At 41.6% G+C, this 15,518-nt stretch overlaps 1 protein-coding gene across 9 annotated transcripts in view; it reads right to left on the bottom strand.

Moving 5' to 3' along the window:
* Positions 1-15,395, bottom strand: part of spire1a (spire-type actin nucleation factor 1a) — a 31,784-nt gene extending 16,389 nt beyond the window's left edge. For 8 of the 9 annotated variants that reach the window (XM_026155976.2, XM_026155975.2, XM_026155978.2 and 5 more), the window contains exons 1-2: positions 14,840-15,330; positions 10,523-10,554 (exon numbers count right to left, since the gene is read on the bottom strand). In XM_026155976.2, coding sequence (XP_026011761.2) covers positions 10,523-10,554; positions 14,840-15,185 — 378 coding nt within the window. In that variant the 5' untranslated portion in view covers positions 15,186-15,330. Of the gene's footprint in view, positions 1-10,522; positions 10,555-14,839 lie in introns of all 9 variants that reach the window. The other variant, XM_026155974.2, reaches the window with a different exon arrangement.
* Positions 15,396-15,518: the final 123 nt, after the last annotated feature.

Raw genomic sequence — 15,518 nt, 5'->3', positions numbered from 1 at the left:
GATAAACAACCGTATCTACAACAAACCTCAGTTCACCTGAACGGAGGACAGTTCACGTCTTCAAAGTGAATGAGTAAAAAGGCCAGTGTATCCGACTGAAACTTAATAATTACCATAATCCAGGAGATGATTTCATTTCATCACTGCCTTCTCTCATTAATTAGTAGGACATGACCTTCATTTTTTTTTCTTTCCTGATGTTTCAAACAACTATCAGATCACACAAAACTGCTAGTTTTACATCAGCGCACTAACCCTCGGTCTGAGGTCAACAAGTGTCGGAAGTATTGGCCAGTCGACCTGAAACAACCTTGGAAACGTCAGATATCGTTATGACCGGGCCAAATGATTTCAATCAGAGCGCGGTGGGAGTGAAGACATTTAGCAAAGTACCCACAAAAATTAAAATACTATTCCGCACGTGGACATCCTTTGATACTCAAAGGCTAAGGATACAGAGCACTTCACCTGAAGTTTCAGCAGCAAACACAAAAATTGACTTCAGTAAATTTTGCCATAACTTCTGTGTTTATTTTGTTTGCCACTTGTCACCAGAGCCATTAAATAAATGCTCTGTCATTACTGCACTGCATATTCTATTTCCAGATGTGTATTGTTGAAAGAGGGAGGCGTCCCAAACAAACCAGACCGTTGCTGTGAGTGAAGCTAGTTCTGATGGGCATGGCTGGATATGCGCTGGTTTGGTGCCAAAAACAGCACTGCACTCGTCTTTGGAGTCTGGGAGTGTACTACATGGAAGAGAAGGGTGTGGAGTGCACACGTTTAGGTATGTTAAGGTCAACAAGGCGAAAAGAAACTCATTTAATCAGACTGACTACTAAAATAACTGACACAAACCACGCAGTTCTAGAGTGTGGGATTTTACTTGGATACTGTACGATCCATTTTCACAGTTGTGACAATGTACTTGATGTCCTGGTACATCAAGGTGCAGCACATTGTAGCTTAAATGGGTTGTTTTTTTTGTTTTTTGGGGGGTTTTTTTGTGTTGTTTGTTTTGTTTGTATAGTCCAAAAGCCAAAACGGGTCTGGTAACATATCTGAGGAATCACAGGGTCAGACAAAAAATTCTGAACTCATGATCATGGTGAAAGATAGAGTTCTGAATGGGCATCAGTTTCAGTTAATTCAACGCATTGGGATTTTAGAAACTGTATATAATTAAGTTCCAATTTTATTAAACAAAAACTAACCTCTGCCCAACAATGCCCGGCCCAGCCATCTTATCTTCACAGCCAGCTATGCGTGCCGTTGCAGCACCCAGAGGAGCAGCAGCATGGCTCTGACCTGCTTTTATTAGCGACAGCCAGGTAACGACCGTGTTTGCACTAGCTTCGTCCACGTTTGTCAGCATTATGAAGTTGAGATACGATTACAGCCGGACGAACATAAGCAGTAACAGCCCACTTATAAAAAGCAAGCTATTCTGCTTTAAAATCACCTGAGCTCTGTTGGACCCCATGTGTGACAACAGAAAGAACCATGTGATCATAATGTCATGAGCATTAGTCCTCAACATATCTTTGTGGAGTCACAACACATCACTGTAAATTTTATCGATTTTTCATCATTTTCATTACTTAAGTGTATGATATTTTGGAACATTATGAAATTGAATAAGATCACCGACTCTTTATGAAAATATTTTCATAGATATAAATAAATCGGTAAGTACGCAAGCAAGGAAAGCGTCTGCTACTGTGTGCAACTCAATATTTTCTTATTATTTTATAATGGCTTTTTCTGACGTGAGCACCTGCTCTTCAAAGTCTGTGCACAGATATGCATATTGGATTATAACCAATAATACAATTTGTTTGCCTATTAAACATCAAAAGATTTAAAAAATGCCCCCCAGAAAGGAAAAAAAAAAAAAAAAAAAAAAAAAAAAAAGCAGGAATAGATTCTCTCAATTTCCAAAAATCAACCCACCTATTCTCACTGGGAAAAGATTGCTTTCATAGTGTTACATCGTTATCATTCCTCAATCATCTCTGTGTGCAGTTGATAATCCTGTTCCCAGGCTAAAACAAATATCCTATTCCTTAGTGTCTTATTATGCAACCTTTTAATCCATCTGTAGTACAACATGCACTGTAGTGGGCAGGGAAACTAGGAAATTCAGGAGTGACCGTCTGCACATGGGGATCTCATTCACAGGCAAAAAGGATCATCAGCTTTATACTGCACCACGTATACATAAGAAACCTCGTGTTTTCATGTCCAGGCTAAGCAGTCTCACTATACTACATGTCCAGTTAAGGACATTTTCTGTAGTGGTGGGTCAAGAGTACGTTTAGCCAACAGTTACTGTTTGAATCAAATTTTCTAATCAAACACAAAATTAGTTTCAGTGATTGTCCAGTGGTTCAACAGCAACTAGCACAGTAAGGATCACTGTTTAATACAATAATTAAGCACCAAGTACAATATTCCCGATAATTTGGATGAATTTTGCCACATATGGTCCATAGGGTTAGGTGAACAGGATTTATCTCGCCTCTCACCCTATGACGGCTCACAGACTCCGACTGGAGTTAAGGTTACCAGACCCGAACTGGTAACCTTAACTCAAAGGGAGCTGAAGGATGGAAGAATCAGTGTTTAGTGGGAACGGGCCACAGGTCAACCAACACAGCAGCTAAATAATTCTGTTCAGCGACATATGGAGAAAGTTCCTTTGAGTTCAAGCCAGAAGGAATGGGGAAGAGGCATCTTAAGTATCAAAAGCCAGACTTATTGAAAAGAAAACAGGAGAGGAAATAAGGAAAATATAGATTGTGGTGAGTAACTGAAAACAGTCACATCTGAAGACTTGTGATTCAGAGGATTGAGGCAGTGAGGTGGAGGAAGAGGAAGCATGTGGGTAAACAGCTGTGAAAGGCAGCCAGGAAAACCACTGCTGGGGTTTAAGCTACGGGATAAGTGTGGTAGCAAACTATTAGGTGAATAAGGCTCCAAGTAAATTCCCCAGGCAGCCACAGCAGGTAACACGGGATATGACCAGTGTTTAAAAATGCCTAGTAGGAAATGCAGCAGGATGAGTCATCTGGGTGCCAAAGAAAAAGAAAATCGTAACACAGAATGAATTCAGCTTGAGCTCCGTGACAGGCTTTCTCAGAAAGTTTACAAGCATCCTCAAGATTGTGAATCACCAATCCACTCAAAATAGAGTGCACTTTCCCTCAACCTCCACAAAGAAAGATAATAACCAGCTGCATTACATCACTGCATGGGGAAAGTTTTTAACAATGAGGGATTTTACATAGAGAATCTACTTCCCTGTGCCAGAGGCATTATCTTAAGAATCTGTGACAAAATACAAAAAGAATTCCTCATTCATGAATAACCTTTGTCCACCTCACAGATTTCATGTTCACTCTTGAACCAAAAAGGCAGATCACAATTCACAATAATTGGAACATATATTTTTAGTGTATGAAACTATTAAAAAAAAAAAAAGTTAAATTTAGATGCAGCTTTCCTTTTCCCTTCCAAAGAAGCAGATCAGCAAATTTGGGAGTATTTCCACAGTTAATTAGTTAAAACAGGTCTGTACTAGGTGCACACTCAGACAGTAGTTGTCTGACAATAAAATAAAGAACTCATAAGTAAGCACATTTTTTTGTCTCAACAGCTAGGGAGGAGTGTGTGCGTGCATGTATTTGCTTGGAAAAGTCATTAATCTGTCATACAACTAACCTTGGTTGTCTGATGGTTAAATAAACCACAGAGCAAATATAAATATAAGCATTTTTGGTGAGGTTTTGTCATTTTTACTTACTCAAATTCACCAAAATTAGCCTGGAAAATACACAGCCTATTGTTAGGCAAGCAAATACAGACTTTTTGTTTAACTTTATGTGGACCAATAGAGTTTATGCATATAATGAGCCTCCAAAGGACTATTTTAAGCCAGGAAACACCATGACTATGTAACCAGCTTTGCCATATTTTCATTTGAACCAGCTAAGCAGACTAGGTTTAGGATGTTAAAGAAGGAGTTTTAAACAAAGGGCGAGAAAATGTGCTCCAGCAGTCTACAGCGTGAGGAAAAACAGTGTTTTACCAACATTAAAGCACAGAAACCTATTCTGCAAAGTGCAGTTCAATGTGGGTTTTTGAGCGAAACAGAACTCTTCCTACTACAGTATGTTTTATGTGTAGCCAATTCAAATTTTCACTATTTTAAATAGATCGCAAAAAACTCAACTGTTTACATTCTCTTGTATAGTTGTAGTTCTTGTAGTTGTATAAGCTGAAAAGCAGTACAAGGAGCAACCAAGATGGAGGGAAAACCATCGGTGAGTCAGCGCTTACGCAGATGTGCAAAGAATGAGTCGTTTGTGCTGAAGAGCAGCACATCCTCACACGAGCAAAGCAGAAAGAAGTCAGGCTCCTGTGCTGCTGAGACCTCTACCCAATTTATGCAGAATTTACAACTAGTCTGATCATTAAACATAGTACTAGTCAAATAATCCTCAAGGTAAGGTTCAAGGTACAGGTGAGTAAACTCAAAGTTTCACTAGTGATTAAGAGGGTGCTGAGCTTGCTGAGCTTAAAAACATTTCAACTATAGCAAAAGCTCAAGTCTAATATTGTCGTCATCATTTCCACATCACACAAGAGGAAATGTCCAAGTCACAGAGGCCAATTTGAGGTTTTTGGTTCATCTTTAAACTGAAAATGTAGATTTTATCATGGCTAATTTCAGCACCAGGCTCTGATGCACGTGAACTACATGATCTTTTTGACACAGCCATAAGTTCGGATCTATGAAACGTGTTAGGTGATACTTGTAGAAGCATGTGCGAGAACAGCTTTCTGTGGACAGAACTGCCTGTACGAAGCCTCTATGTGACCTCCAACATTTCTTTTTATAAGAAAATTAAATTAAAGCATATCAGTAAACTGCATATCTGGCCCTTGATGTGGCCATTAATGAAATGAAATTTGCTTATTGAGGTTTTTGCAGACACGTAACCACATGATGTTAACTTGTCCACCATCTCGGACAAATGACAATCACGATGACAATGTAAGATCGGGCAAATAAAGTCCCATCTGGCAGCCACTGGGCTTGAGGAGAGAAATTAGGATTTCCTGACCAGTTGAAAGCAGTTGCATGATTTTTAATGACCAGTCACGCAGTCCTATGAAGGTCAGTTCATGACCATCTGTCAGCCACCTGTCGTGAGGGAAGAACGTGCATTACTGATTTGGAGAAAAGAAAAATCCCTCCTTGTGATTGCTTAGGTCACTACTATAGTCAGTAATGCAGTTGGAATTTGCATGAAAGTGATGGACGTGTCTACAAACACTGTCCAGCTACTCTCCAAGCTGTAGTGGAACCGGAAATGGAGACAGTTTCCCTTTTGCAGACTACACCAACTACCCGAACAGATTCCTGGAGCAGAGGTAACACAATCGCACAGCCCTGGGTATCACTGCGGCCTGTAGATTTCACAAAGACATCAGATAAGCCGCCTTCAGCATTTGCTGCAGCAGTAGAGTGAAGCCACCGCAACACAGACAGTTACATAACCAAAGTTAAACCGTGAGGTCTTCCACTGCAGGAGCGGATGCTCAGCCTCCTCCGGTCTGAAGCATCACCTTCCCACTTCAGAGTGGGACAGAAGACGGAGCTTCTTTACGTCTTCAGGTCAAACTCAGCTGAGTTTGCATTCATCAGTGAAGTCAACTGGAAAACGCTGAGCCCTGAGAACAGTCAGCTCTGATGTTACATATGATCATTTCCACTTCAATAGGAAACTGGCATAAAAGCAGACACTGAAAATGCAGGATAACATTTTTGAAAGAAAAAAGGCACATACAGATAAAAACTACACATGAGCTGAGACTGAATACATCACACAAAGAATCAGCTTTTAATCAAACAGCTTCAAGCCAATGGCAGTGTGTGGATAAAAAAAAAAAAAAAAAAACATGCTCTGAAAAGCACAAACCTACAGAGTTTAAAGGCTGCAGTGAAATACACTAATCACCAGCTGGAAAAGTCCTCCCACTGAGTTTGACCTAAATGCTGTCAGAATCCCTAAAGTAGCTCTAAACACCACAAATCTGACAGACAGCTTCTATGGCACAGCAGAAAAACAGCTCCTCTTGTTCCAAAAACCACAAAGAGCTAAAGATCTGATAACTTTATAGACTTGACAGACCAAGCAGGAGAAAAATATTAATCTCTCAAGCCTGGCTGGACCACATAAAAAAAGAAACAATAAAAATAAATACTGAGCAAGAGCTTCTTCAGTGTTAGATATAAATAGAAAACCTTGACCAGAATAGCACTAAATGCTAAACAGATCCCTGCGGTTTAGTTTCTGTGTGAATTTTCTTGTACAGGCAGAAATGTAACCTCAGGGACTGTAATGCCAGCCGCTTTAAAAGAAAAGCAGTCAGCATCCCCCCAAAAAAATCAATTGATCAATTTGAATAAAAGCAGGGTGCAACATAATGGGCGATCGTGGCTCAAGAGTTGGGAGTTTGCCTTGTAATCGGAAGGTTGCCGGTTCGAGCCCCGGCTCGGACAGTCTCGGTTGTGTCCTTGGGCAAGACACTTCACCTGTTGCCTACTGGTGGTGGTCAGAGGGCCCGGTGGCGCCAGTGTCCGGCAGCCTCGCCTCTGTCAGTGCGCCCCAGGGTGGCTGTGGCTACAATGTAGCTTGCCATCACCAGTGTGTGAATGTGTGTGTGAATGGGTGGATGACTGGATATGTAAAGCGCTTTGGGGTCCTTAGGGACTAGTAAAGTGCTATATAAATACAGGCCATAATGAGGTCACTGGTACATGTTGGGCATACAGGGATCCAACTGAGACTCACCCCGGGGGACTGCGACTGAATTCAAAAGCTGCGTCTACAAACAAGCATGCAGAAAACAGATCAGAACAATCCTCGGCCGTGCCTGAGATCTACATAAAGAAAACCCTGTTTCTTCCACAAATGTGCACTCTTTCGTCAAAGCTGACACAACTGAAGGGCAGTCTCTGCAGGGACAAGGCTTATAACCTCCAGTGACATACATAAGGGTGAAGGGAGAAACATCCAGCCCCTGCGCTTACAGAACCCTCATAGCAGCACCTGCTTAACCCGCTACAGAGCGGAAGTCACAACTGCACGATGCTGAAATGCAAATATATGCAATTTCTACCCAATCTGAGAAGCTTAATCTACAAAACACAACATGATGGTCCCCACATGGACTTTAAACTGATCTTTAAGGGTATAATGTTTTAAGCAGTAGAAAAAACAGACCTAAAGACAGGTTGCATTAACTCCAATTTTCTGAGAATCCCTAAAGCTAAACCTCAGCCCACTACAATCTATATTAATTCCAAGGGTTTACTTCAAACATTATACTGGAAAACTAATCATTTTGGCCCCAAAGTGCAGATCTGGCAACCTCTGGACCTTGTAATAGGATACTAGCAGTAATCTCACCTTAATCTTCAGATGAGGACAAACTAGGTTAAGCTTGTCCTGTAGGCTACAACAGAAGGTGCACAGTACAACTCAAACATTTTTTCCTAAAAGATGACCGAGCACTAGAAGAGAAAGCCAAATATGCCACCGTTTTTAATGTCAGGAAAAGATTATTTTTTTTCTCTAGCATTACTGATTACCCATTACACCCATTTTTACTGGTTGTAAAGCAGGTGTTAACAAGCTAGTGATTTGCTCCAAAAACTAGAAGCAGAGGTAAGAGAGAGGGGTAGTGGCTGACTCACTTCCACAAGCGACTAAGACACAACAAAAACATGTAAAGTCAAGAATTAGGAGCACAGGAATTGGGCCATAAACACCTTTGCACCTTTTGTGTGCAAGGGATATAAATCAATTTTCCCAAATTATCCGAAGGCAGATTGGTCAGGAGAAAACAATGGGATGAATTTACAGTTCTAATTAATGTCAGAAGACTTTACATTATTAAATTAAGCTGAAACGCAGTTACCAGCTCTTAGAGGCAGGCAGTTACAGCAGTGATCGGATCACTAGTTGAGCATGCCAGCCCGTCCAGACAGACAATGCTAACATGCTTATGCTCAGCAGGTTTAATTTAAAGCATTTTACATGTATTGGCTATACTGAGGTATTGGCTATACTGAGGTATTGGCTATACTGAGGTATTGGCTATACTGAGGTATTGGCTATACTGAGGTATTGGCTATACTGAGGTATTGGCTATACTGAGGTATTGGCTATACTGAGGTATTGGCTATACTGAGGTATTGGCTATACTGAGGTATTGGCTATACTGAGGTATTGGCTATACTGAGGTATTGGCTATACTGAGGTATTGGCTATACTGAGGTATTGGCTATACTGAGGTATTGGCTATACTGAAATTAAATGTCTTTATAAAGTTTTCTGACAACACTATTATCATTCCCAGTTAAAATGAAATTCAATTCACTTTAACTCTATTTTACTTTTGTGTTTTCACCCTTTTAGTGTCTGGCATTGGCTATTTCTGCAAGAGCTAGGTTCTCATGCAAATCGCCAATTAAAAAGAAATTACAAAAATACAATTTCTAAACTTAGATTTGAAAATATTTAAACTTCAGAGTGCTTCTAAAGGAAAAGTCAGATGATTGGTCCATATAAAAGCAGTGATTTTAAAAAATAAATTCCAGCTCTAATAAAACACATCAACGCTGTCACCATCACGTGGGAAAACTGCTCTGCCCAGGTGACAGGTAATTCCTCCAAAGCGCAAAACCCAGGGTGGAGACATGTTTTCAGTCTGTCAGCAGGATTACACAAAAACCAACAACTGGAGTTTCATGAAACCTGGTGGGGAAGTGGAGCATATCCACAGACACAACAAACGAAACTTGGGCGTCAATTTCCTTGATGGGTTGGATAGAAGAATTAATTTCCACTTGCAAGATGCAGACGGGAATTTTTTTAAAGAGCAAAACCAATTTGCGTGATACCCGAGCCGAAAGCTTTCCCTCCTTTTTCCCCCCTAAAGAGATCGCTATCACTCTTTAAAAAATAAATAAATAAATAAAATTTTAAAAAAAATTTAAAAAAAATCTGACAAGAGCCTTTGGGATTTGCAGAAGATTCTCTCCGAGTGCTCTTTTGGTTACATTTGTGCATAAGCTGATAAATACAGTTTTTAAAGCCTTAAACCACACTTCCCTCAGTGGAACTTTCACGCTTTGAAAAACTTGATAACAATAACCATTATGAAAGATATTATCACCACCAAAAAAAAACAAAAGACAAAAAAAACAAACACACCCTCTTCCCAGCTTATTTGTAGAAACCAATCATGCAATGGCAGATGCATGAACTTGCAAAGAAAACCAACCCAAGTTAAGCATTTTCACTTCTAACCAAGCTGCCACAGGTCGGCTTCAGCCCTGAGATAATCAGTGTTGACCATCAGCTGACGAAGAGAAATTCTATTTCAAACTTAGCCATGCAGGGACAGCTGCATACTGTGCATGCCTGAGATCACGTGAACAAAGACAAACATAAACTGCTCAGACCTGATGGACCAATTACACAAAGTATCCTCTCTGTACACATAATGAAGACTTCTCCTCCCAACATTATACAGCACATAGTGCTGGACAAACACACACTGGGCACATGTCCTTTTAACGTGGTTTTGGCGATGAGGTTTGACGCGATGAGAGCTAAAAATAAACCGATGAACAACAACATTCGGTGAACAACAACAGAGCTGCTCTTTTTAAGTGCAGCACAAACAATAACTGCAGAACAAACTGAAGAGCGCTACTTGTATTGCGCTCTTACCCACTTGCTCAGGTTTAAGCGCATCACAGGTCTGGCTGGGATGTGCTCCCCACCCCATATTTCTCCTAGTCTGTAAAGTGAAAATGGGCTAATGCTTAATATCTGCTTGCACTCACAAGACATGAGGGAATGTTTTTGTGCAGGGCCAGAGTGAACAACGCTGCACCACAGCTGCCACGCCACCCCATTTGTAGCGTTCCTTCTAGGTAATGGGAGCAGTGACGGTCAGACTAATGGCAACAGATTGTGAAATTGTTTTGTCTGCGTTGAAGCAAATTAGTCTTCCTGTGAAATGAAAAGACTGTAAACATTTAATTCAAACGTTTAAGTAACGTCCACATGTTCTACTGGGATCACTGAAAGGAAAAAAAATAAATAAATAATGTGTTCAAAACTGATTACTGGCTTTCTCTACCACAGTGTGTCTTTTGTCCCATCTTCCCCTCCTCACCCCACCAACTGGTCAAAGCAGATGACTGACCCTCCCTGCCTCCCTGAGCCTGGCTCAGCTGGAGGTTTCGTCCTGCTAAAAGGGAGTTTTTCCTTCCCACTGTTGCCAAGTCCTTGCTTACTGGGGGTCGTGTGATTGTTGGGGTTTACCGTAGGGTCTTTACCTTTCAGTATAAAGCGCCTTAAAGTGATTGCTGTTATGAGTCGGTGCTGCTGCTTTACCCATAAATTGAATTAAATTGAATTGAATGTGAACTCACCTCTAATGACGTAGGGGCCGACTGGTATTTATCTGTAATGACAGCAGAAAGGAGAGTTATTCACTCATACAATGAGGATGTCACTTATTGTGCAAGTAGCTGCCTGTAACAATCACCAAGTCAAACACACCCTCTTAATCATTAATGGGAACGCACTGTACAAATCATCCAAAGGCGCCTCGAAGCGAGGAAAACTTCACACGGTGTTACAAACCAAAATGGAGGTTAGAAGACGCGAGCAAGATTACTCAACGGCACTGAAGATGATTGTAAAAAGAGCAAGTTAATAAATTATTATGTTTTCCTCTCAAGTCACGGCACACTGCTCGCACATCGCCTGAGGCAGACAGAGATGTCAAAACCAGCCACTGGGGGCTGCTTGTAGTAGTATTTTCATTCAAACATCGAAACGTTGCTCTCATTCTCTCGCTCTTGTTTCCATGGATACATTGCTTAAAATGGAAAGAAAAATAAAAGAAATCAATACCTAAAGTTTATGACCTTTCAATAAATACCTGCATAAAAGGTGAAATGTTACCAATTATTGTTTGGTTTTTTTTAATTAAATAAAAAAAAAAAATGACTACACATTATCTTTCATGTTTTGGGGAAAAAAAGAAAAAAAAGACTAAGCAAATCAGGGTCTCCACATCTCTTCAGGCAATTATTTTTCCACCCAGCACTGCCTCAAGATGTCCACAAAGCATCCTAAAAATCAATAGAAATAAGCAGTTCCTTTGTATCCAGAAGAAAAATATAACAATAAATCCGATTTTTAATGCCAACAGCATAAAAATTACTTTAAGTTTAGAAAAAGACTGCAGTTTGTGTTCAAACACGTCTGTTCATAATATCCATCTTACATGATGGAAAAATAATGCTCGAAATATATCTCCAAAACATCCTGACCCAACATCTAAATTTTTCCTTTTCAATACAATTTCATATATTTCATATTCCCATAGCTTTGCGATGTGGAAAATAACAGCCAATGTGGGAGAGTTCGGGATTAGGATGTGGTTTGGGTTACAGTTATGGGGTCAGGGTTCGGTGTGTGTCGGGATGGTGTTTCTACATCGCAAAACTATGACATCACGATAATGTGACATTAATTATGAGGATCTGGGAACAACACCAACACAGGGATGTTGATACAGGGGTTATTTTCAGCCTGTGCAACAACTCTGTTGAGGGTACTACTGCTCCAAATGACTTCAAATCATTACAAAGTTTTTTCACCCATAAACAACATGAAAGAAAGAAAACGAGGAACTTTTAAAATTCCAGGTGCTGGGAGGACTAGGAATTTTTAACTATTGGTTAAAGTTAAAATTATGAACTTCAGCCCTAATTAAGTTACCTGAGGCAGCGAGTTGAGCTACCTATAACCACCGGTAAGAATGAGGCAACAGTTTAAAGTACAGAATGAAAGAGCAACAGTCCAGACTGTAAAATTAGGTCATCGCATATAAATGAGAAACTTTGGCCAGAGATGCAATCATTCTGCGTACTAACACTGGTGCCATTTAGGCTTCAACTCATAAACTATTCAAATAAAATTAGACTTCCTGCTCAAGGACACATCCATGAAAAACATTTGTTTCATAGTGTGCAACAACTCTGTTGCAGGCCACTAAATAACAGCCAACAATTACTCATGAATACTCATTCGGGAAACACTGGATCCTCTGTTTGTCCCAGCAGAGGAGCGGTGGCTCAGCCAGGACCCTTGCAGGCCAAGTAAATCTCAGCGGACATATTTAGAGGAGAGTAGTGTCAGCCTGACTATTCTGTCCATTCAAATAGCCTCTGTGCTGCTGAAAGGCATTCGCGGCTTTCACAGAGAGACACGATAATTAAGTCTTTAACCATCACTACCCGCAAGTCAAATAAATTTAGAAGGAAAAGAAGCTCCTGCTGGTATGGATCACTGAAATCAGGGTAAACGTCTCGTCTGATGCAGCATTCAGGAGAGGAGGCAAAGGTATTCTTTCCCATGCTCCATGTGAACCGATCTGACTGCAGCATGTTCATCACGCCTCGATTCACCGCAAAATAAGCCAAGACTTGGTGCTGCTTATTAGTCCGATTCTGTTTGCTGTGCGTCACGAAAATAAACACTTCTGCGCTTGCTGAGATTTCTTGATAACCACCCACAGCAGCAGTCAAAATCTTAATATAGGCCAATATCACTAGAGGGGTTGAGGAGCTTATTGTTGGTGGTCTGGGAGCTGGCCAAATCATGCCACCTTGTCACTGACTCATGCAGGCCATATGCAGGTTGCATAAGCCCTGATTTTATGCCGGTGTGGTACACTAGCCACTCAGCTGCTGGATGCTTAATAGGTCTCACATCTCTCTCATCACCAGGCCTAATAGGAATCAGGACAGGGCCAAGCTGTCCCAAAAATACTCCAGCCACCAGCGAGGAGGAGCAGCAGAGGACTCTCCCCATAATCTCGAACTGATGTGCACTCTGAAAATCAGTGCATCTAATCAACACATTTGTTCTATTTTTGGTGGTGCAAAGATGCTAAGCAGCACCAAGTGAATCTGTTTATTCTGAGAGCCGGAGTCACAGGAAGACAATATTACTGGTTAGTCTAGACAAGGCAGAGCTGGACAGAGGGGTCAACTCAAGACAGGGGGACGGAAAAAATAAGAAAGGTTCAAATAGGTTCCCCACATAATGTGGCTGCGCAGAAAGACACACCCAATCTCATCTCTGAAATATTAATGGAATGCAGTTAAAGGCATTACACACCTTTCTCCACACCTGAGCTGTTGTACAAGACTAAGCCTTTCTCCTGTGTATAGAGATACACTACAGTTTCATCTGTAGTTTCAGTACACAGAGACCTGCTGGCTTCTAATACGTTTTTCTGGTGTGGGTCTTATAGAAGTCGAGCGTTTTCATCTTAGACATCTACTCTCACTTTAGATCCAGCTTATCTTAAAGACATCATTGTACCGTATCAACCAAACAGATCGTGTCACTCCCAGACTGCTGGTTTACTTATTATTCCTAGGATATTTAAAAGTACAATTTTGACGATCCTCCCTTAGTTACACTGCAATAGGCCTAGATTTCTGGGGGCTTCCCATGATGCACTGAGTGTTTCTTTTTTACCATGTTTATACACCTCTCTGCATTACTTATTATTAACCTCTGACTCTCTTACAGTGTCTTCCTCCCTTTACCCCAAACCGGTCGTGGCAGATATCTGCCATCCCGCCTGGTTCTCGCAAAGGTTTCTTCCTGTTAAACGTTTGGGTGTCCCCCCCCCCCCCCCACTTTTGCCAAGCACTTGCTCATAGTGGGGGGTCATCTGACTGGTGGGGTTTTCTCTGTATTATTTTAAGGTCTTCACCCTACAATGTGAAGCATCTTGAGGCGATTACTGCTGTGATTTGGTGCCATATAAAAAATCTGAATTGAATTAAACATAACTTGCTTTCTATCTGTACAGCCAAGCACAGAACAAAAGTCTATTTACTACCCAAAAATATCTGTATAGAAAATGAGCCTGTATTAAAGAGTTCAAGGATCCTCTAAATCGCATGACGGAAACAAAAACAGAGTGGATATAGAGGATGTATACAGTCAACGTGCGTACACAAACTTCCATCCAGCTAGATTTAAATTGCGTGGAACCTCTCAGCCTACACCTGGCACCTTGCTGTTGAATGGATTCTGCCTCCTGGCCCCAAATTTGTCCCCAATTCACCCCAAAATGTCACAACAAAGAGCAGCTATGACTCATCTGTCTCCGGCCTCGTGCTTGTAGGGAGTGTTTTGTTTCACCGCAGTCTGGCACCCAAAAAGGTGCTCTGCAATTTGAACAGGTCACGTGATTTGTGTTTGCTGACTAACTGACCGCTGTACTCCAGGGGAGAGTGGCTGTGAGGCAGCCCTGTTCACAAACCAGTCTAAACAGAGCTTTAATATGAATCATGTTTGTGATGTAAATATCAGCCGCTGTTATGAGAACAAACCCGCAACGTAAATAATTCATCACACAAGCTTTCGTGGTCTCCCCCCCAGCAGCTATGCGGTGATCTATGATGTATTATTAATAGGCGCCTGTAAACAAAATCGCCACATGGCTAAAAGCAGGCAGCTACAACAACATGGCCTCTTCGTAGGGATGCTCCATTCGTTTGGCCTGTCAGGGATGTGGAGGAAAATGCTTTTTGTTGTCGTTGTTGACGGCTGCCTGTTCAAAGCCAGTCTCCCTCGTTTAACCTGTGCAGTTACTCATAGCACACAAAGCTAAAGCGGACACCTGCCCGGTCTTGGTTGGTTGGTTTAGTTACCTGCGTTGTCTTCAAAGTGCAGTTTGACAGTCCCGTCTCTCCCGAGCCTCACATTCCCGGGTCCCTCAATCCTTCTCGGGTGCTCGGCTGATGAGACAACAGCAGACTTGGAGCTTCTCCTCCGGTGTTTCTGCGCTAAAGTCCGACAACACTGGTAACACACTGCCCATGCCTGCTCCTCGTTTATCGGCTGGCTGTACAAAGCCAGGATTTCTTCTAAAGAGAGCTCCTCGGCTCCGTCGCTGCAGTCCATGTTCACGTCTCCGATGCTCAAATCGGCGGCGAAATTCCGGAGAACGGTGGGCGAAGTCACCATCCCATCCTCAGTCCCCGGTCGTTTGGCCATCCTCAAATCATTTTTGTCCGCATAACGTAAAGGGGAAAACGAACAGGTTTGTCGGGTAACGTCCCAGAGCTGCCCAGCTACATGATAAGATGTAGCCTCGTCCGTCAGCCAGGTGTTATCTGTACCGTGGCCGTGGAGCACCAACGGTTCACACCGAGCCACAGCCAACCGAGAACGTGATCCGCGCGGTCCTAAAGCCTGAACGTTTAATTACCAATCAACATCAGCAACATGCCAAAACTCCTGTCTTTTATAACTCACAGAACTTCCGGTGTGTAATCAAGGGTCATATTTTTTTGATCAAAAATATAAATCAATAAATTATCATTTTAA

This window comes from Astatotilapia calliptera, chromosome 22 (genome assembly GCF_964374335.1).
Source record: "Astatotilapia calliptera chromosome 22, fAstCal68.1, whole genome shotgun sequence".
In the NCBI taxonomy this organism is placed as follows: Eukaryota; Metazoa; Chordata; class Actinopteri; order Cichliformes; family Cichlidae; genus Astatotilapia; species Astatotilapia calliptera.
The sequence above is the reverse complement of the archived record's forward strand: the minus strand, read 5'-3'. Positions and strand labels throughout refer to the sequence as shown.